This window comes from Euprymna scolopes, chromosome 35 (assembly GCF_053919585.1).
Source record: "Euprymna scolopes isolate OS-2025 chromosome 35, ASM5391958v1, whole genome shotgun sequence".
NCBI classification, from domain to species: domain Eukaryota; kingdom Metazoa; phylum Mollusca; class Cephalopoda; order Sepiida; family Sepiolidae; genus Euprymna; species Euprymna scolopes.
The window spans coordinates 13,380,995-13,404,543 of record NC_136516.1 but is presented as its reverse complement, the minus strand read 5'-3'; the positions used below and the strand labels follow the sequence as shown (position 1 = coordinate 13,404,543).

The 23,549-nt window shown below is 32.0% G+C and overlaps 2 protein-coding genes across 4 annotated transcripts in view; one reads left to right on the top strand and one right to left on the bottom strand.

Moving 5' to 3' along the window:
• Positions 1 to 1,328, top strand: part of LOC145259691 (uncharacterized) — a 40,794-nt gene extending 39,466 nt beyond the window's left edge. The window contains exon 10 of the mRNA XM_080117361.1: positions 651 to 1,328. Within this exon, the coding sequence (XP_079973487.1) occupies positions 651 to 773 (123 nt within the window). The 3' untranslated portion in view covers positions 774 to 1,328. The remainder of the gene's footprint in view (positions 1 to 650) is intronic.
• A 9,697-nt stretch (positions 1,329 to 11,025) lies between these two features.
• Positions 11,026 to 23,156, bottom strand: LOC145259690 (G1/S-specific cyclin-E-like). Of its 3 annotated transcripts, none has more exons than XM_080117358.1 (10): positions 23,027 to 23,156; positions 21,867 to 21,904; positions 21,672 to 21,738; positions 21,468 to 21,512; positions 17,064 to 17,387; positions 15,716 to 15,862; positions 14,819 to 15,055; positions 13,297 to 13,411; positions 11,498 to 11,655; positions 11,026 to 11,362 (listed from the first exon to the last, which is right to left on the bottom strand). In XM_080117358.1, exons 1-10 carry the CDS (start codon positions 23,048 to 23,050, stop codon positions 11,171 to 11,173), a joined length of 1,347 nt encoding a protein of 448 aa, XP_079973484.1. In that variant the 5' UTR covers positions 23,051 to 23,156; the 3' UTR covers positions 11,026 to 11,170. The 3 variants fall into 3 exon arrangements, with proteins under 3 accessions (XP_079973484.1, XP_079973485.1, XP_079973486.1); XM_080117359.1 differs by lacking the exon at positions 23,027 to 23,156 and adding an exon at positions 22,954 to 23,019; XM_080117360.1 differs by lacking the exon at positions 23,027 to 23,156 and adding an exon at positions 22,499 to 22,628.
• Between the last annotated feature and the right edge of the window lie 393 nt (positions 23,157 to 23,549).

Below are 23,549 nucleotides of genomic sequence, written 5' to 3'. Positions count from 1 at the left end.
GTGCAAATTCTAAAAATGGTTAATTTGAAAATTAAAAAAACAAATGTTATAAACTATTTTATTAAATGACTAGCGGGGGACACCCGGCCTTGCCTGGTCATAAAATATGCTTAAATATATTTTAATTAATGCAGATTTCGTATTTATTATTACAGAGCCAATTCTCTCTTGAATATTATATTGTACCTAATATATAGTACTGATTTCAGAAGTTTAAAATAAAATGAGTTCAATGCCATCAGCTAGAATCGAAATCAAAATATTTAGTGCTTCATCTGCATTCCTTTCCATTTGAGCTATCAACAGATAAGAAAGATTTAAAATTAAACCACTTTATTTGTATATGTAATAATGTTGGCAAGTTGAAATGAACATTTTGCATTTCAACTTGCTGACATATTTTTGTATGCGTTATTCGTCCACTCAACGATTTTGCTCATTATAAACCATATGATTACTATCGCCATGTTAATTTCAGTTTAACAGTTTATTGGTTAAATATTTTCACATAGACACACACATATATCTGTTTTATTTTATCAAATGATTAAAATCATTTTTTTTTTTGGGGGGGGGGGAGACTTTTTCAAAGAAAACTGTTGCTCCAAACAATGTTAACTAATGTCTTCCTTTTCCAATTGTTTCTATAGCCAGCAATTGCTAAAGAAGTTGTTGAAACCGTTCTTCAAGTGCCAACGAACCAGAATGCTGCGGTGGATCCTTACGCTACAAAGAAAATGTCGAAGTTCAAAGCTTCCCGCTTGCAAAGATGATTCATGAACTGAAAACATTTTTTTATAAATTTGCAAAATTGTAAAAACCTCTGGACTCCAAAATTTATCAACTTGTGGATCAGGAATCCTAAAAATCTTGTCTCTTTCTTGAAAAATTGATCATCGACCATGAGGCATCGGTACTTCTTTGTTGTTGTAGTGGAATTCAACAGCCGAAAAAATAACTATTTACTTTTGTAGTCATTTTCAACAAATAAGCAATGTTATCTACCTAATTGTAATTTCACAATTAGTTAAATATTTCTGCAATATCTATGATATAAATCTCAGACGTCTGTTAGTGTGTGTGTATGTTTCACTGAAACTTTCAACACACGACCAATACTAACAAAATTGGTATCGCTTGAAAGCACAGTCTCTCGACTGACAAAAATCTAAAAATTGGCCAAAAACATTCATTCTTTCAGCGTCAATTGGGCCATTTTTTCTTTTTATAAGGAGGGGTCTTTTTTTTGTCGACATTTTTATGCCTTGTAATGACTAGTCTTATTTTGAAACCGGCCAATCTTGTTTGTCGCGGTGGCTAAATGGTTGGTTTTTTTTCACCTCCTTTTCATTACAGGTTCGAGCCTGGCTACTGCAGCTAAATTTTTTTTTTTTTTGCACTTGCACGGGTACTCACTGCTATTTTCATTTTTTTTATGGCTCTGTTGCTCAATATCCTTACCATAAAACCTCTCCACACCCGGGCAACACCAGGTATCCCCGCTAGTATTACATAAAACACATTTCCATTATTCAAAGAAAAAAAGATTTCAACCATGTTTGTTTTGTCACGTGTGACATAAACACAAGGGAAATAACTCTGTAATGTTAACAAAGAAAGATTTATTAAAATCCAAACATAACAAATAACAATGTATAACTCAGTTTGGAATTTTTTATTAGCTAAAAAAAAAAAAAAAAAAAAAAAAATTCTGCTGATGTAGTATGCAAGTTCATTTCAAAAATTTCTCTGAAATTGAAAGTAGTTTTTGACTGTTTTCAAAACTGAATTACCTCCCCTGCTCCTTAGTTATTATGTAAGCTATTTATTGCTAATTGCCTTCAAAAACTATTTTCTTTAATAATTAAGTTTCTATCTCAATTTTTCGTAATTTTTGGATATTTCCATTACTGTGACATGACAGTTCAATAAATACCATTGGTTTCATTCGAAATTTTGGTACAATAACAAAGACGTGCCGAGGCATCTTCCGGTCTCAGGAGTTAAGGCCTTGCCTTAACGACTCATCTTTTTACTAATCTCACTTTCTATATTTTTATTTCGCTAATGAACTATTTCCTCCCTCTTGTGCCTTTTTTAACTTCTGACACGTTTTCAGGTGATCTGCCTTCCTTCTGATGTAAATAAAACATTTGACGAGATGTCTGAAGTGGTTGTTATTTCTGCGTCATGTCTCTAAAATTTTCTATCGAATATTTGAAAAAAGCAAAACACACAAAGAAATTTTCATTGTTTATTTAATGTTGCAATATTTTCATACATTTATCCATTTAAAGTGATTATTTCTATTTTCACTTGCAGTTACACTGGTCCCAAGCAATTCCGGGTAATATTTTTATCGCTTCTCTATCTCTCCCCTCCCTATCCAGTATATTCCTCTCTCTGGATATACACAGATCGTTGATAGATTCCTCAAGGAATGAGTCGGCATAAGGGAATTAACTCCCTGGTTAAAAAAAAAAAAAAAAAAAAGTTACTTCCCTTTAGTTAGTACATAATCAGACTGGAAAACTGTACTACCCCTGATGAATTCTGAATTAGAACCGATTTCAAATTAAATGAAGGATATGATTTTTGAAGACCTTTCTATTAAAAAAAAAAAAAAAAAGGAGGTTTCTCCTCGCATTCATGGTAGCGGGGAGAGATGAAGAAGAAAGAAAGGGCGTGTTGTAAATCAGTTGACCATTCCAGTGTCAGAAGGGCGGATCCTCCCATATTAAGAACCAATAAACATCAAGAAATTAGAACAATACTGCATTATCGACAAGAGAGGCGGAGTTATGGCTTCAGGTTCTCAATATAACAAAGTCAACAGAAGGCCGAGGGTCTGACAGTTAGAAATCACAGAAACCCGACCAGACTCCACTTTACTCCCCACTGGTTTGCACGTTGTTTAAAGTTTGACCAGCAAACTTAGAGTTGGTGGCTAAACTTGTAAATCACCCATACTTTGCTTTCTCTTCACTGAACTGTATGTTGTTGAGACTGACCTGCTGACTTAGGGTTGTGACTGAACTTGTAAATCATCTAGACTTTACAAAGGGGTGCTGTCCAGACATGAACATTAAGGACCAAAGTTGAAACTTGGGAAGAATCAGTATGACTTTTCTATGAATAATCGTTACGTTATCCAGTTATCAAACGGTTATTCTTTCTTTCTTTTGGCTTAAATAACCTTTGCTTCCAGTGATAGTTCTTGGTGACCATTGCTTTTTCAATTTTTGAGTGTGTGTGTGTTGGGGGGGGGGGTAGTAATAAGTCACTGGACAGGACCCTTCAACACCCAAGGCCTTTGCCAGAGTAACTGCTGAGTACCAGATCAACCAGGACTCATAACAGTCAAATTTGATGTGACTGGCTGGAGGCTGGAGTTGGGTACACAACTGGAAGCTAACAAAATGACAATTATATCCATCGACAAATCACTTTCAGCCTCGTTCGAATGACCTGCCAACTGCACTAGGGATAGTAAAACCCCACCTGATTATTGGCAACTTCTATAGCCGTAATACATGGAGTTACAATCACACCAATAGGGACAGAGAGCTCACTGAAGAATAGGCTCTATCCTATAACCTAACCAAACTGAACAAAGTTAAAGATAAACCATCTTTTCTTATTGCAATGGAACAAGGGTTATAACTAGGGCTGTGACAACCGCATATTCTTTTCATGGTTTGGACTCTAGAGTATATGTCCAACACAGTTAATCAAGCAAGAACCACATTACTCTAAAAGTATATAAGATAACAGATACACACTTAAACAAATATATATTTCTGTAAATATATTTTCTTATAATATATATCAATCCTTATTTAAGAAGCTCAATGTAATTACAGAGCCATATAGAGAACTAGCGGGGGTACCCGGCGTTGCCCGAGTGTTTGTTTCCGGGACAAGGGGGAGGAGTTTTAAAAAAATGTTATGGTAGGTAAGTAGGAAGGATCAAACCCGGAGTCATGAGTAAAAGTAGGAAAATAAAGTGTGAAAAAAAATAAAAAACATCTGCAACGTTAACAGTTCGGTCACCAAGAAAAGTCCATTCCAGTTGTTTAGGAAAAAAAAAAAAAAAAAAAAAAAAACGACTACGGTAGGTCGACGCGAACGTGAAAATATAATGTGAATTGTCCAGCACGCTAACCACTGCGCCACAGAGCACTGCAGCTTAGTTTAGTGATTTTAAATAACTTCACATGAAAGAACTACGAAGCCAAACTGGTGTTCTCTTCTCAACTGTTCCTTGTGAACGATCCCCAAACGGTGTTAAGTGGTGGCAGGGGGAGGAGGAATTTATAAGAGAGAAAATATTTTACCACTTCCATTGATCTTAACCGATTTTGGCCGTGACTTCTCAGCAGAAAAAGTATAGAAATCTAAGATTATCGAGGAATTTGAGAAATAATAAGCCTATAACACACCTCAGATATTGTTCTGCCGTTTGTGCATGTTATATTTGCATGAAATATCTTGATTTTTAATCCTATTAAGGTCAAAATCAGACGAGAAAAAATGAGTTCATTTTATTTATATAGAGATAAATGACAAAAAGTTATATTCCAAAATTCATGATGTTGACCATCTTATAATTTATTCCTTTAATTCAGTTGACTTATACAATTCTTGCCAGTGTTTCGTAGCGCAAAATCAATCAATTATTATATTAATCAGTGAATCTATTATGCCCTTAACTCATCAGATTTGGTTGGTTGCTTTATGGCATATCAACCTTTTTCAGGTTATTTAATGCCGAATCTGGTGATTTTGAAGAACGATTTTTTAATATAGTATATTTGTTTTTTTAAGTCGTATTCTATTTAACCCATAGTTGGGACCCTAACAGGTACTACCACTCTGGGTCAGAGTGGACCTGGGAGCAATGGCAATTAAAGGGTGGCTCCACACTCCCCAGAGCCCGCAAGGTGGGGCCTCACCATCGGATATAGTTTTTAGGTCATATCCAGGACCTAACTCATCAGAAGAAATAGCAACAATCAATCCGTCAAAAGGAATTGAAGTGTGATTTGACATGATTAAGATCCGAAAATTGGAAGCGAGACTAAATACCTTTTAATTTTTCCATAACGCCATATTGAATTCTTTTTAAATTAATTTTTAATTAATTAAAAAGGTATTTACTTATACTGTTCATAACTTGCCCTATGTGTGAATATAATGTAAGATTTACAAATGTTTAGACCAAAATTTGTCTGAGTAATCTTGTAGAGACCACAGAGGTAAATTTTGATTTTTTAAAACTTTGACCCCAATTTTCACTCAACGTTTATTATTTTGGTCTCAAATCAAAATACAGAATTTTACCCCATGTTCAAGTTACCTACATTTAAAATTTCAAGTCTTTAGACCCAAAATTGGAGGAATTTGGTAGAAATTGGCAACGGTCAACTCTTTCAATTTTGACAGCCAAATTTTCACCCCAAAACTCATAAAATGCTTGCCACATGTCTGAATACCCGTTATGTATAAATTTCACGTTTAGACCCAAAATTGGCTGAGTAATTTGCTAGACACAGCAAAGGTAAAATCTTTGACTCCTTGGCAGCTCAAATTTTTTACCCAAACCGATTAAAAACTTGCCCTATGCCCAAATACCCTTTATATGAAATGTCATGTTTAGACCAGAAATTGGCCGAGTAATTTGGTAGACCGCAGAGGTTAAATGTTTTTTTTTTAAACTGACTCCATAAGATTTATTTGGGGGGGGGGGCTCAAATCAAATTAAATCCATGTCAAAGTAATCTACATTTAAAATTTCAAATATTTAGACCCAAAATTGGGGGAGAAGTTTGGTAGAGTTTTCAAAAGGTCAAATCGTTGAACTTTGATCCCTTGACAGCCAAACTTCTGGACGAAAACCAATTAAAAAGATTTTCCCAAATCTCAACACTCCTTACCGAAAATTGACATTTATTTGGTAGAGAAATGTACAGATATTTTCACTTTTATAGATATATACTCGAGAGTCAAAACATTGAAAGGAATATTATGTTGTCACAGTCCTAACACAATTTGAAACAATGTAGTAGACAAACAATACCCAAGTTCTAACACCGTCCTTCCGTAGTGAAGCTATGACTAGTTGTCCAACCTATCACCATCAAGCCAAAGCCTCAATTCACCTATTGTAAGCTAACTGGACCTAGACTATAACATTGCTACTATCCTGCCTGTTTCAAGTAGATATATGAATCTTTTCAATCCACCATATGGCAGTGTGCGAAGAATAATTCTCCAAAGGGATTGCAGAGTGAACTACATTCCTGGTCTCCATGACTCTAGTAAGATGATCTACAATCAATACATCGCAAATTACTATGACACCTTCTCTACAAACACTTGACCTTAGTGAATCACTGTTGCGCTCACTAAGTAATGCTAGGAAGAAACGTTGGCAAGTCATCTTTAACATCAACATGACCAGGCAGCCTGGAAGACAGTAAATAAACTGAATGCTGTCAACCAACAACAAAGAATAACCAAACTCCTAACCAAGTTGCCAATCAACCACTGTTGAATGTCAAACCATTGAACAAGAAACATGGATGCTTGAAGCAAATGAAGATTGCAGTGAAACAATCTTCCTATCATGTAAGATGGAACTTAAAGCTGCCACGAAATATCTTAAGCCCAGCAAGGCTCCAGGTTTAGATCGCATTAATACCGAGATGATATGATACTTTGGCCCAAGGATACTTGAGCAGGTTCTGGCGCTCTATAAAATCCTCAACATCTGAAGAAAGACCAAAATTTTCAGCCAGAGAAAAAGGTGTTCCTGCTTACTACTACCAATCCATGATTTTTGGCCAGCTAAGTCATGTGTGGGTCAAATATTGAATTTAACTCAATACATAGATGATGGGTTCCAAGCTAGACCTAACGGCAACCTATGATACGGTTTAACCATTAACTGCTTTTGCTGGAAGTTAGCAAAATGGTAAAAAACGTGTGAGTAAGAGTTAGAGCAGTTTTAATTATGTAAAAATAAAAAAATGAAACAATATAAATATTCAATTTTTTTTTTTATTTAATATAAATAAAAAAGTAAAAAAAAAAAAAAAAAAAAAGTGAGACAACAGGAAGGGATTAGCAGTCATACAATTTTTAAAGACATTGGCACAGAAAAAAAACAAACAAAAAAAAAACAAAACATACAAAACGCGTTTGTCATTAGTGTAACTGGTTTTCCATATCACAAATGGTTCTGACAAGAAAAAAAAAAAAAAAAAAAAAATACATTTATTCATATCAAATTTTTTTTTTTGCATAATTTAAGATTTTTTTTTATACTTTACATGTACAATGGGATGCAGAGAAAGTCACAACCTATGGAGTTATATATTACACAAAAAAGAAAAATTCTGAATAAATATTTGCACCGAAAATATCCAGAGAAATATATATAAAAAGTTGTTTAACTCTCTTAATGCCTTTATAGACAAAATTTTAGAGTTGACTTTATCATCAATCACTTAAGACAAGAGTTCGAACTTAAATAAAATAGATTTTTTTTCTTTTTTTTTTACAAAGGTAATATATTTTCTTATATATACATATATCCGAAAGTAATTTCCTATTCTAAAATAACTATAATTTATTCAAATTGTGTGTATGTTACGTAATGTGTGGTAATTAAATCTATGCTTTTGTTTTCTTTTCAGATCTGTTATATGAATTTGGTTTTCAATTTTGAAGGGAGAATACGTTCAATCCCACTAGAGTTTGTGAAATCAGTTGATGTGATTCATAGTCAACTTGAAAAGCTGGTGGCCATATTGAATTTTAAATAAAAGTCCATGCAATATACTTTGTTCTCATGTTCATTAATTGGAGAAACTATACTTCAAAAATATATTATAGTTATTTGAGAATAGGGAGTTCTTTTGGATCACCCTGTATATATATATATATGTATAATTTTTTTTTTTTTTAATTGTGGATTAGTAAAAAAATAATAAAAAAAAAGTTGATACTACACAGAAAGTTTATATAGTTATTAGTTAAAGCATACAAATTACATCCTTGCATTTTTTAACCATTATGTTAGGTGTTTGCAACTAAGTTTCTGCATTCACCCAGATTATGTATACTTGTAATCGTCCTCAACTAAATTTCATTAAACCTTTGAAACTTAAAAACCGGTTAGAACTTAGTCACAAAAAATACAACTGAAACAATTCTGCAAGTCCACTTTAAACAGTCAATTTGTTATTAGATTCAATTTCAGAAACTGGACATTTGAGACCCTCCCCTTTTACATAATGCATAAATTAAAACGTTGATCATTTAACCACCTTTCAGGTACATCAAAATAAAATACAATCCAATATTGAGGTAGATGTTACTTGTGCTAAAGGCATGCCTACTGCACTTCCTTTAGTGTTAAATTTGTCATTTTACGTCTGACACCCACCCCGTTAATCCAGTGTCATTTGTAATGTTAAAAATTTACCATCCAAACGAAATAATTACAAATTTTATAGATCTATGACAAATAAAGAAATAAAAAGAATTTGTCAAAGTTGATATAATTTCAACTTGAAATTATATATTTGCATCAGTATTTATAAAATTGTTTCTATCATTCCTGAACAAGCCCAATCTAATAATACTAAATCAGAAGTGAATTGAATATATAAATTCAAATAAATTACACTAAGAAAGGTGCTAATAAATGATGTATACAAAAATTGATAAAGATAAGGTAAGCTGCAGAAGAAAAAAGAAAAAAAAAACAAAAAACAAAGAAACAATTACCACTACTGATTTTTGGATTATTTAGAACCCTTGCTGCTTATCCAGAATTCCTATACTAAAAAAAAAAAAAAAATCATGTAAATTGATCAATAGTATTTTTATAAATAAAATTTTTTTAAGCAATTAATGTGAATAGATATAACAAAAATCTTGCAATTAAATTTTTGTTATTTAAAAATAATATTTGATCAATTTAATGTCATCTTTAGAATACACCATTTTCTTTCCATCACAGCTAATAAACCTCATAGAAATTATTTCTCCAAATATGGGCTGAATTCTGGGTAAGCACCAAACCTTCCAGGACACAAAAGTCTGATTTTAACGAATAATTACTGCCAATGATAGGTAATTGCAACCAGACATGGACAAGGGGCGAGAATGAATATATATAATGGGGAGTTGTCTGTGTGCGTGTGCATTTGTATTGTCCAGCTAAAAACAACAAAAGTATATCCTGGATCAGCATAGTCTTGAATGAATAATATCTAAAATTCAACGAAGATATTGGAGAGGGAGAGTATTATGTACTAATTTGAAAAGAAAATGTGATATAAAGGAGAGGTACATGTATGTCTAGCTAAAGAGAAATGGGCTGAGTAGAGAAAGAGGGGTTTAGGGAAGAGAGAGATAGAAGTTTTAAGAAAAAGATTACTTTTGTCCTGGGCAATGCTGGGTATCTCTACCAATATAAGTATAAACGGGTCCGTATTAATTTCAGATAAGATTCAACATATATTAGAAGTAAAATGCTGAAGATGACCTCGGACAGGACTTTAAAATGTACCATGTATGAAACGTAACAATGACAGCAACAATCAACCAACATCAAAATGGATAATGTTGTCACAACAAAAATGCTCTAACATACACAAAAGACAAATTCCCTTTTGCAATTCTTCCTCCAATTCTCACTGTTAAATATTAAAGGTTTTTTTTTTTTTTTTTTTCAATATCTAAGTTATTGCAATATATTTTTTTGGAGGCTCATAATTTACAAATACATAACTTCACACTCAGACACAATATCTACAGAGTAGTAGAAAAAAAAAAAAAAGCTGTAGTTCTCAGTTAATTTTCTTTTAAATTCTCTCCAAAAAGTTAGCAAAAAATGATCACAGTAAAAGAATAAAATATCAGAATTCCATAGACTTTTAAATGCTTAGAAATTATTAGCTCCAACATTCAGATGTACACAAACAAAAGGCTTTCTTCATATTTATTTTAAATTTGATTCATATGAAGTCTGTTCGTAAAACTGAAGAGGAACTCCTTCTTTAAACCCATTGTTAGTTTTTCCAATTCCATCAGTCGCTTCTTTTCACAAACCATTTCAAATCTGAACATTTGAAAATAGATACATTTGTTATGCATTTGTTTTCTTTTAGTAATGCACTTTACCACAGAAATTGTTGCCATAATAGCAAGTGAATATTTCTAAAATAAAGTATAAAATTTTGTGTAAAAAAAAAAAAAAAAAAAAAAAAAAAAAAAAAAAAAACTACAATTAAAACTGATTGACAGAAATATTAGATTCATTTAGATGAAAAAGGGATAATAAAAAAATGGAGGTGGGGTTAAAATAATCCCCAAAACTATACAATTACAGGTTATCCATTTTTTTATATATATATATATATATATATATATATATATATTAAAAGAAAAAAAAAAAAAAAGCCTGATACAAAAGACTTGCATGCAAAAAATTGTGAAGGGTGAAGGGTATGAATCCTGGAAGCGTCCCTGCACAAAGTCACAGAAAATCTTATTAGAAATAAAGGGGGAAAAATAGATATAGAAACCGATTTAAAAAAATTCAATAGCATAGCATTTAATAGAAGTTTAATATCAATTTGTATAAAAAATATTTAAAAAGTAATTGAAGAATTGAAAAATTAGAAAATTAAAATCAAGAAAAAAAATAAAAAAAGCTCCCTTTTTGAATGAGGAATTTGTATTTTTATTTTTTTAAAATCTACTTCTAATCTATTGAAATGGGATAAAATCCCAATTTGCATGGAGGACAGTAGCCCATTAGTTACTTTCTCCAGGTTAAATGCAATTTCATAAGGTTAAACGCTTTCTTTACAACTTCTAGATCACGCTAAGTTTCTATAATAATAATAAAATAAAAAAAAAAAAATTAAAATAAAAAAAAAATGCACGGAATTGGAATGTGGCCATCCCTTATTTGCAACATTTGTTTATAATGCATTTATCACATGATTCGATGCGAGATTTGACTTCATGGCGACTAAGGCACTGGTTTGAAAATGGATATGACCATCTAGGAGAGATTCTGCGGTGGTCATCGATTAATGTGGACAAAAAAAGATGGGATAAAGAAGTTGGTAAGTTGTCAGATGTTAAATCAAGGTGAGAAACTGGACGTCGTCGTCGCTTCGGAGTTTTTACTTTGTGGCGTTGAAGATGAACACATAAGCTTATCACAAGGGTTTCCTTTTTTGTCACTCAAAGGTGGAGTGAGGAGGTTGGGTTCTGCACACGTGGGTAATTCTTGACATTTTGCAGCTTCCAACTCTCTTCGGAGATGAGCTTTTTCCTGGGAAAGAAAAGAGAAAAAGATGGATGTAAATAAGTGAAGGAGAGAGAGAGAGGAAGACCAGGAGGAGAAGGGAGAGAGAGAGAGAGAGAGAGGGGTTACAAATTTATATATATATATATATATAATACTTACCAAAAGTTCTAAATCTACTGAATGTGTCTGAATGTTATGACTGTCATCAATATGAACTGTTGGAAAGAACTTTAATTCGACCGGCCCTGCTTCTTGGACAACTAAAGCGTATGGTTCCATCCATCTGATGCAGGGTAATAAATCTGCCATTGAAAGTCCTAAAAAACAAATTAATAATAAATGAATAATAATTATTAATAATAATAAATGAATAATAATTATTAATAATAATAAATGAATAATAATTATTAATAATAATAAATGAATAATAATTATTAATAATAATAAATGAATAATAATTATTAATAATAATAAATGAATAATAATAATAATAAATGAATAATAATTATTAATAATAAATGAATAATTATTATTAATAATAAATGAATAATAATTAATAATAATTAATAATAAATGAATAATAATTAATAATAAATGAATAATTAATTAATAATAAATGAATAATAATTATTAATAAATGAATATTAATTATTAATAATAAATTAATAATAAATTAATAATTAATAAATTAATAATTAATAAATGAATTAATAATAAATGAATAATTAATAATAAATGAATTATTAATAATAAATGAATAATAATTATTAATAATAAATGAATAATAATTATTAATAAATGAATAATAATTAATAAATGAATAATAATTAATAATAAATGAATAATTATTAATAATAAATGAATAATTATTAATAATAAATGAATAATTAATAATAATAAATAATAATGCTCATTTCATATTAAAAAAATGTTCCTTGCAAATAACTCATAAAAAAAATAAATGCAACAATAAAGAACTTGATCAGCAATTCATTCATCAGGACATTTTAAAACAGAAGACCATCCAATTCATAGCTTAACATGTTCTTCAAAATTTGTCCTCTTTAAACCAGTCACTTCTATACAAAATCAAAGCTTTAATTTTTTTTTTTTAAAGTACACACCTTCATAACCTTTAAAGAGTTTCACATCACAAACCCATACTCAGATTGGTACCTTGCTTTATTTATCCTTAACGCAGCCACCACGTCTTGGAAAGCACACATAAAATAACATGGATTATGTTTTAATGTAAAAAAATAAATAATAAATAAATAAAAAATCCAGGTTTAGTCAAGAAATACAAGAATGTCCAAGAGAAATTCCCCTGCCACAAGGTTTCAATCCCAACTAACCACCTGTCTGTTTAGGTCACATGAAAGTTCTTTGAAACAGCAAAACTGTGTGCAATATAATTCTTGGATTGAGCAATCTGGTAAGTGAATAAAACATCCCTTGCTTCAGATAATGTTTGTATAAAGATTTCATTTCCTCATGGAATGTGTTCGGCGTGTAGAGGCTCTAAGCCTGGTTTTGACAGCAGCTTTAAGTACCTGCCTGTAGTACCATTTAACAGCTGTATAAATAAAAAAAAAAGTTTTAAATCTAATACGTTGAGCACTATCGGCCCAGCTCCAACCTCTGTCCCATCACTGCAATGTTGCATCCCTGTGCCTGTTTTACAAGTACTCTATGGAACGTGCTCAAACTCTTAGCTCTCATGCCGATCGACATAAATACTTACTGCTAGTTTCCAGATGTCGATGAAGCCCCCCCCTCCCCCCGGACTGCTAGATTTTAGGATTCCCTCCCTGTATTAATTTGTAGAAACTTCAATCTAATGTGAACAGACATCTCGCTGCTCAACTCCCCACAGTTCCTCGTTAGACACAATCACAAACAGCAACTCTTACATCGGAGTGATAATATGCCTTGGTTGGAGTATTAAAAACACTTACCCGATACTGCAAGAACAACATTTGAAGACGCCGATTTGTGGTAGAGAGCAGAGGCAGCAAGTACACTGTTTGTATAATTCAAACTGCTAATATCCAGCATACAAATATCAACCAACTGAAAGCATAAGAAATTTGGATTAATTAAGTTTAAATATTAGTCTTGGGATGGAGTTGGGTTTCTAAAGAGAAGAAGAAAGAAAAAACAAACAAACTGCTTTAACTAATCACATATTGTATGCACAACACAACGTTAAAACGGAGGTCCTCGTTAGATCCCCGGAGTTAAGTAATGTTGAACTTGGTCGGGACCACATTAGTGACCATTTGAGAATATTAGGCACTATGTAGGACACCGCCATGCAACTGATGATCACTTGCGAATTTAACATTCCCTCGACACTTCCTCCTCCAGAGAAAGACCGTTCAACCCACATAGGGTGAATGCATAATTAACCATAATTTATCTCTTAACTAGAGAACTGCACGCCTGTGGAACTCTTCCAATTGCCTGCTTTCCAGCTGACTACAATCTGATTGTCTTCAAGTCCAACGTAAACAAGTTTTTGATGACCCCCCCCCAAGTAATCCAATTTACAACATTCCCACTGCTTATGTTTACTACGCTATCATCACATTGACTAATGTATACCCACTAACCCTTATCCTCGAGTGGCCTATGGGCCTTGATAAGCGGTGTTTCATATATATATATATATATATATATAAATAAAACCTATGCACGTGCAAATGTACATTTATAAGCGTGTCAGCTTGTAAAATTTTGATATGTATATTTAGGTCAGATGATAACAAATACCATTAAAACGTTACGGCATCCAAGCCATATTTTCTTTCAGCTTTTCAAATCATTACTATATAGTGGGTACAGCATAACTATCAATAGATAATTGGCTCTATAATATATTTAAGCATATTTTATGCCCGGGCAACGCCAGGTGGCCTGCTAGTATATATAATATATACACACACACACACACACACACACACACACACACACACACACACACACACACACAACAAATGGGGATCAATGTTTCATTAAAATCAATGTGAGTCCAATCGAACTGAAAAATTGTCTATGATTTTTCTTTTGGAATTTATCCCTATTTTAATCACAAATTCATTCGATGTACAAGTAGTGTTCAATGAAAAGTTTTCTCGTTCTCAAAACAGAAAAAGTTGGATTCACAACTTTTCTTAATCAAATTTTTTTTTTTTATTTCTTCTCCCTCGCCACTGTCGTAATTCTCTCTTCGTTCTCCTTTCAACTGACACAAACCCCAGGTGCACAAGATAAAATGTCACTACCCCCCCCCACACACACAGTCTTTATACTGCAGCCTCATACCTATGACAATGCCCAAATTGGCATCTTTTTTTTCGTATAGGTTGGGTTTAAGAGTTCAAATGCCAGTACTTCTTTACAGAGGGCACACGCCAACCATTGGTGCTTATTGCTGTGGCTCTCCACATCGTTATTACACAAACAAAAAAAACTCACCCGAGCAATTTGAACAAAAGCATGTGACGAATACTGTGGCAATTCAAACGAATCTCCTGCAATTTTATCCAAACTCGCGATTTGTAGGTAGACATTGAGCCACGCAATAACTGTAATTGGTGTAAGATGCCATTTCAAAACCTTCAGCATTATTAATTCTTCATCTAATATCTCGTTTTCCGAACACGCACCATCTGTTACGTAGGCAAAATCTGTCAGTTTAGGAGGGTAAATTTCCTGTAAAATAAAAAATTTACATTAGAATAAGTAAATATTTAAGAAAAAGGGAGAGTGGATGGGGAGGGGGGTTAAAAATAAACATTCAGAAATTTAAAAAGAATCAGAACTAAAAAAATATTGGAACCATTCCATCACTAGGTTAGACAAAATATGGGTTTGAAAACCCAGCATACAAATGCATCCTGGCCTATCAAAAATGTCAGAGCAGCCTGGTTGGCATTTTCTGATTGGGACGCCTCAGGCAATTAGAATCTATTAGAATGGTTCTTGTTCTGACTGGTGATAGCGAGTGGGCCCAGTTTTAATCAAGATTCTCACATATTACAAGTGCTAGAGACCCCCCCCCATCTGAATTTATGGTGTAGAGAATCTCAATAGGAAGCTATTCTCAAACAAATTAACCATTTTTTTTATAAGAAATAAGTATCAAAAAGTATTGAAATTTTAAAAAATTATGGGCTTTAATATTAAATCATTTTTAACACCAATACTAATTAACAAAATTGTTCTAAATCAAAATATTTTCCAACACTAATTTTTATGCATTATTTTACATTTGAATTCATGTTTTAAAACACGACAAATCAAATCTGTCACGCTAAAGCTATAATTATTTTGAAAAAAAAAAAAAAAAAAAAAAAAAAAAACACAACTCACCTCCAACTTTGCCGCAATAAATAAGGCTGTAATTCCAATTAACTGAAGCTGATGCTTAATAATATTTTTCTCTTTGGTCAAATAACGATCGATGAAATCCTGTGCAAGGTAGTAAGTTTCACGATGGAGCTTATAAACTTCACAAACCTGAACAGAAGGGAAAAAAAAAAGAAGTGAAAACTGAACAGCAAGAAATGTACAATATTTATTAAAAGACAATTAAAATGACAAGATTTTAGATGTTCTACACATTCACTTATCAATAACCATAATACACAATTTTTTCTCACAAGACTGAAATGCCATACTGCTTTTGCAACATGGACTTTTTTTTTTTTTTTTTTTTACTTTAAAAAAATTTCCGTTCAAGTCTTAAGGTGAGCTTGTTTGGTTTTCTTCCATTTTTTTTATAACAATCTTTAGTTCATAGTTTTCTCAATTTGCAGGTTAATTTCATGAACAGCTTATAAATTAACATTTAATATACATTTTTAATTAACATTAGAACATTTTCTTATATACAATAATTTCGTTAGTAATTGGAATTATGTTGCTGTGAATAGATACACTTAAGGTTAAGCAATAAAAAATTTTTGGTACTAGTACACTCATTGATCCGTGCTGAAATAACATTTAGAAAGCCATTCTTAACATGGGGAAGGGAGGGTGTTTTGTACCTATTCTGTACTTTAACCTTACAATTTAATAAAAACAGATGTCATAAAACTTTAAAATACTATTTAAAAAATAGCATGGATCAATAAGTGCACTAGCACTGAAAATTTTTTCAGCAAGGCATTATATATATATATATATATATATATATATAAAAATTAAAATCCAATATTGCATTATCAAGGAGAGTGGGTGGCATAGTATTGGTTCTGTCTTCATAGGATGATCCTTTGAGGAGTTGCCTCCTGTTTTTATTGTACCTATTTACAATGCCTCCCCACGGGACAGAGTTAGACACCAGTCATGAATACAAGAAAATCTGGCTATGCGCGTTCTTTTCACCTCAAAAAATTTTTTATTTGTTAAAAACGCACAAAAGTTATAGCCGGTTGACTTAGAATGAGGAATTTATGTCAAATTGATGGTTGAATACGATTTAATTTGTGCTCAGTGCTCAGTTTGCATTAAATATTAACCTTTAACTGCATCAAACAGATACCATAATAATTTGCTGCACTTTCTCATATCAAAGATCCATACAAAATTTGAGCTAAATCAGGCCAGTAGTTTCCCCAAGAAAAAGTGGAACGGACAAATGTTTTAAGATGCCAACATGTAAACCAGATAAACATGATAGTTTGGAAGAAATTTCATTCTTATTTTAAAAACTTACTTCTATTAACCAATCTAAAAGTATCGTCCTCATCTTCGCTTGTAATGACGGATGCCTTTCTAAGACGTTGGAATCTTTTGCATAATGTTCTTCCTTTTCAATCATGACCCGCCATACTTCTTTAGAGTCGGCCCAATTCAACTTGGGAAGAGGCGAATGCCGAGTAGGTGTGATGAAGTAATTCTGGAACCGGAACTGAGAACCCGCAAAGAGTTCAGATGGAGTCGTACGAACATTGGAATCAGTTGGTTGAGGTTCTTCGGATGTCGGAACCAAGGAACTCGTTGCAATCAAAGCATCTCCTGAAATCGAGATGAACTGATTCTGGAAAAAAGAAAAAGGGTTTTAAAAATTACTGGTATTTCAGATACAAAGTCAATGAAATCACAAAATAAATTATGCAGAGAGAGAGAGAGAGAGAGAGAGAGAGAGAGAGAAAAAAAGAAAAAAAAATGCATACCTTACAAGCTAGCAGGAAGACTAGACATTACCCAGGATAAAAAATTCTATTACTTCCCACTCCCTTTTATACATCGTAAGAAATTCTGCAGAAATAAGCAAGCTTTTTATTGGACGGTTTCTCCGCCCACGGATTTATTTAAACCAATCAAATTGTATGTTATAAATAACTGCCGAAAATGTTCTTGACGCTAACATTCCCCTGTTCAGATAAGAATCTTGAAAGACACCGAGTTGGACACACGTGGATTTCTCACTCGAATTGAGGCAGCGGAAAATGCTTTGAGATGTTTTAATGTCTAAACGCGGAGCAGAACATTATCTTGCAATTACCAGCGAATTATATTTGCACGCTTGTGCTACAATTTGATGTCTGTCAAGACGAAATTAAGGTCTACAGTTTGACCTGCTTGTCTGCCATCGGACGGATTCGAAGGACCCCTCGTGGATGCCCAACTAGCAGTATCCATCTTGGAAGACACCTCTATATCTCCAAGTGTGCTCCACTTAGTCAACGGGAATTCTACCCAGCCTTTATCGAAGACGAACTATTATTCCCTTCGAGGTCGTTACCAGCCCATCGTGGCAGATGACGCATCTTTTGCAGCATGGACCTTTTTTACTTTAAAAAAATTTATGTTGAAATCTTAAGGTGAACTTGTAATTTCTGTTTGGTTTTCTTCCATTCTACCGAGGGCAAAAACCTTGTGAGAGAAATCTCACAATATTCTTAGGGCAGTGTTCGAAGATGCAAGAAACATCTAGTGGGAAAGAATGATGAAATTCACCCTCTAAAATGAGTTACTTTGTACACGAGAAACAATAGAAAACTCAAAAAGTTGCTTTCTTTAATTAAACAACCCGAAAAAGGCTAAACGATATAGAATTCATTATATTCAACATGAAAATCTAAATAGACAATTATAATCTCTAGTTACCGGTCTCTTTCTGGAATTAAATAAAGACCGCGACTATATTTTTCAGTTTAGTGTTCATTTCACAGGCATGGTGAAACTGATTTTAATATAAAAAAAAGTAAAACATTGTTTTTCCTATTTACAATGTCTCCCCACGGGACGGAGTTAAACACCAAGGTCGTTTTTAATGTGGAGAAAAGGAATAAAAATTGTCTCAGTCGTGAAGGATTCCTCCTCCACTGACAGAACAAGAAATTGAAGTGCAGCTGCAGCATCTGAAGAACAGATACTACACTTTGATCTTGACCTGAAGGCCAAGTATTTTCTTTTTAGTAAAAAAACCTATTTACTTGCCTCCCCACGAGGGCAAACAAGCCACTTTTTAATTCACCCCCAGCCATAGTGAGACAAAAAACTAGTCCAGAAGAAATAGGAGCTTGCACAGTGAAACCAACGAACGAAAAAAAAAATAGAAGTTACGTATATATCCATAAATAAGTTACCTACCTCGCTATTTGTTTTAAGTAATTTTAAATGCTCTTTATTTCATCGCACATATTTAGATTTTACGAGTTATTAACCAACAAGATGGCTGCCGACAGCGTTTGTTTCCATGTCATCGGCTATCTTGTCCAATAACTCGTAAAAAATTAACATTTGCGATAAAATAAAGTGCATATGGTTATGGTAACATTTATTTTTGGTTTTATTGCACAATCTCTAAAACAGAGCGTGTTGAAATAATGTTATTTTAAAATACGAAATTTAGAAATCCATTCTTAATATGAGGAGGGGGAACGGTTACCTAATAATTTACTAATATAAAAATTGAATTTGAAAATCCGGTACTAGTGCAGAGAGTGATCCGGACGTAAATAACGTTATTATTTAAAAAGCCATTCTTAACATGGGAGGGGAGAGTGTTTTGTACCTATTCTGTACTTCAACCTTACAATTGAATAATAATAATAATAATAATAAAAAAAACTTTAATTAAACTTGGAAATACGATTTTAAAAAATAGCGCGGATCACTCTGCACTAGCACCGAAAATCCTAAAAAAAAAAAAAAAAAAAAACACGCTATGTATTTTGCATGAAGTACCCGGAACAGATACTACACGTTGTTCTAGCCAAATAGTTCATATGACCGTAATAGAAGCTAATCGATAATCGATGCAATGAATTAGTAATTGTAATTCTGGATTGCATTAATCAAAGAGTAATTAAATTTTATTTACAATTTCGAGAAAAATAAATAAATAAAATAAAGCGCGCGTTTTTAGTTGCAGGATGCGTTGTTGATCGCATTCTTCAAAGTAAAGCGCGCTTTATTTAAAGCGGAAAAAAAAGCACTTGATATTAAAAAAAAAAAAAAAAAAAAAGCATTTTTTTTTTATTATTAGTTGAGTACTAATAAACATTAGGGCTTTTTTTTTTTTTCGCGGGAATTGGGGCAAAAAGAAATAAAATATTGAAAAGGTAATCAGAACATGAAAGACTTTTTCGAATAGCAGAAGCAGCTGTGTCCAGTGAGCGCTTCCAAATTTACATACAGCTGGGGAGGAGGAGAGCTTGTGAGAGAGAGAAATGATGGAATTAGTTGGCACACGTACACAACTTTACGTAAAAAAAAAAAAAAAAAAAAAAAAAAAATTACACGTTTTATTTTTAAAAACAGGACATAAAGTTATTAATTTTGTATACGACAATAATTTCTAATTTGGCAATCGAAATTTTCAATAAACGCATATTTAAAAAAAAATAAAAACTCAAGTTAACCGTTTTGTTTTTGTTTTTAACATTACATTAATTTGCAAAAGAAAAACTTATAAAATCTATAAAGTTAAGCTTCTTCGTTTTTATGATTTTTCATTCACAACTTCATATTTTCTTGCACTTACACGTTCATTTGTCATTAATTGAATATTTATTGAAATCAAATAGATCTAAGAAATCCATTACGAAATTAAATCCACCAGAATGCATGTTGATAAAAGGGTTAAGTAGAAATACTGTGGATCCTGATGGGAACTTGATTTAATATTTTTATGTTTAAGACAACACTACTCCAGTAAATGTATATAGTTTCAAAATAAGTTTCGTCTGTGTGTGTATATTATATATAAACTGTGCTAGTACAGTGCACTTACTGATCCGCGCTATTTTTTAAATCGTATTTCCAAGTTTTTTTGTTTTTTTTTTATTCAATGGTAAATTTAAAGTAGGCACAAAAACCCTCCCCTCCCCATGTTAAGAATGGCTTTTTTAAATTACGTTATTTCAGCACGGATCAATAAGTACACTAGTACGAAATAAAGAGGGTAGGGGTAATAAGTCAAATTAAAAGTTAAGTAAAAAAAATTACCAAAAATAAAATAATGACGTTTGAAAAAGGGTCGAGAGAAATAAAATGTTCATGGTAATTTTAACATAAATTTTCATGGTAATTTTATGACAAGCTAATATTATAGTCAAAATTTGTATTAAAATTCCATAAATTAAAAATTTGCAATAAGGCAAAAACCTAAACAAATAAAAAAAATGCATTAGAATGAATGAGAAATGAAATGAATTAGGTCTATTTGTTAAAAAAAAAAATAAATAAAAAAAGATGATGGGGGAGAGTAAATTTTTTTTTTTTTTAATTATGTTTAAGGGGACAAATTCCTAAACGTAAATTAAGTCTTGTTCCTTGACTTGTTCATAGTAATATAATAAATATCACGATATAGTAGCCTTAAGGAAAATAATGCATGAAAAAAATATATACATACATCTGGAAAACCTTCGAAAAATTAAAAGCAATAAAACTTTTTTTTTTGAGGGGGGGGGCGATGTAAAGTTTAATAAATCAAGTAGAAAAATAAAAGAAAAACTTTAAAAATAACAAGGCGCCAACAAAGTAACATTTTTTAAAAAACCGATATCGACAATACCAAAAGTACCCCCCCAACAACAACAAAAAAATAAAACGACCTACAAAGCATTTTAAAAAAAAATCTAAGTAAAATATAAATATATATTACCTGAATTTGGAACTGTCTTCTTTTGTCTACAGCTAGCTGGACATTCTAAATAGAAATAATATAGGATATAATTAGTTAAGATAAGTTTTCATAAATAAAATCGACTAGACTTTTTTGGGGGTGGGCGAACAAAGAGTCGAACGAAAAAAAAAACCCTCCTACGATAGAGGCATTACGTTGTAGAATAATATTAAAAATACTTACATCTTGGGATTTTCGTTTCCTATTATCGGTTGTAGATGCATTGCTCATTGCAGACTTTATTTTCGACCTGGAAGAAACGGTGAAAAAGTTTAGAAAAATCACTTCGACTTCAGGACTTGACGACAAGAGTGTGCGAAAAAAGTTTTAGAAAATGGCGGATTGTTGGCAAAGCGAAACGGGAAATCGTCCACTTACCTTCGACAGGGCATAGTCGATCCGCGAGAGCGGGGAAACTGGGAAGAAAACAAAATTAGATTAAAATAAAGAATGGCCAATTTTGGGATGTGAAAATAAGCACCAATAATTCAAGAAAACAATAAGAAATGGATGTTAAAACGAAGTGTGATACAGAAATTAATCTACATAGACGACAGATTTAGTTCGTAAATCTTAACTAATCAAGTTAGGTTGGTTACAGAAAGTTAATTAAACTACGTAATAAATAATTAAAATAATAATTAAAAAAAAGGGGGGTAAAAGGTTAATTATTCTAATAAGAATAAAATACAGTTTATATATATATCTATATAACGTCTGGACGATTTCGGGCACTACGAGTGAAATAAAGTTCATCCACACTAAAAAAAAAAGTTTAAACTAATATTAACATTTTTACAAAAAAATAAAAAATAAATCTAATTTTAAAATAATTAAAAAACAAAAAAACAAAGAAATATACTTAAATCAATTTCGATGTTTTCGGCTACTACAATTATGCTGATAAAAAAGTTCACACACACACACACTTAAAAAATTTGAAGTCTAAAATAATATTTAAATTCCTTTAAATTAATATGCATTAAAGGAGCTACTCGACTTAATCTCACCTTTTTGTAATTAAAAAAATATATATATAAATATATGCAAGAAATAAATTAGTTTGTTTTTTGTTTTTTTTCGGGCTCGATTATATGGTGTACGGGAGAAGCGTTCAAACAAGTCTTAGCCCGTCAGAAGACCAAGGCCTAAATGAACGAAGCCTCACAACGGAGTAACAGTCCCGCCAATTTCGTTTTTCTCATTACGCATAGAAATAGATTTCAGAAGAAAAAAAATCATAATAATTCATTAAATTTACTTATATTATATTTATTAACAAATCTTCAACGTTGTTTGCATGGAAAATTTTGGTCAGTACTTTAAGAGCGAAAACCGGTTGTTTATGTAATGGTATGTTTGAAAGGGACGCCTGAAGAAAGAAGGTTAGGGGAAAAAGGGCAGACAAAAAATAAATATAAAAAATCAAAATCATATCTAAAAAAGATAAAGATTCATTTTTTACACTTTTTAGGTGGGTTTTCATTTAAAAGAAACATATTTCGCTATGAATAAATATGTACATGTGGAAAGTTTACATCTTGCCACTTGAGTCGGGCCATTGGATAGAAAAAAATGATTTCTCCTAAACCAGGCGTAAACACCTGGCATATCGCATGTCGTTGGATAGCTTATGATCCAAGGAATCTATTGCGATATATTTGCAAGTTAAGCGGTATGAAAATGCGAGACTTATACACAAAAAACCAACACAATTTTTCATTACAGGAAGCGTAATCGTCTCCATTATTGAAGTAGCATTTCATTGGTCGACAACCACGCCATCTTTGTCTCCATGGCGACTAACTTAAAGCCGACATTAATCAATTTCAACTATGGAAACCTATACATGCAGATAATTTATGAAATAATAAGACGAACTATTTTAGTTTCAAATTAATGAATTAAAACTTAATAATTATTATGAAGCATTTTGTTACTTATAGACTTTGAATAAAAAAATCTAATAAATACTTCAACAGATCCAAAAGAATATTTTGATATAAATTTTTATATTGTGTACGTTTGTATGAACCGTATATAAGTTGTAATTTTTTTTGG

What these genes read in the sequence shown, in the direction of transcription:
- LOC145259690 (XM_080117358.1), bottom strand. Translation starts at nt 23,050, where the DNA reads ATGGCCCGACTCAAGTGGCAAGAT. An exon ending in GAAGACAGTTCCAAATTCAG is followed by an intron (nt 17,388 to 21,467) that starts GTAATATATATT and finishes TCTTTTTTCCAG; the next exon opens with AATCAGTTCATCTCGATTTC. An exon ending in TTTTAGATTGGTTAATAGAA is followed by an intron (nt 15,863 to 17,063) that starts GTAAGTTTTTAA and finishes CCTTCTGTTCAG; the next exon opens with GTTTGTGAAGTTTATAAGCT.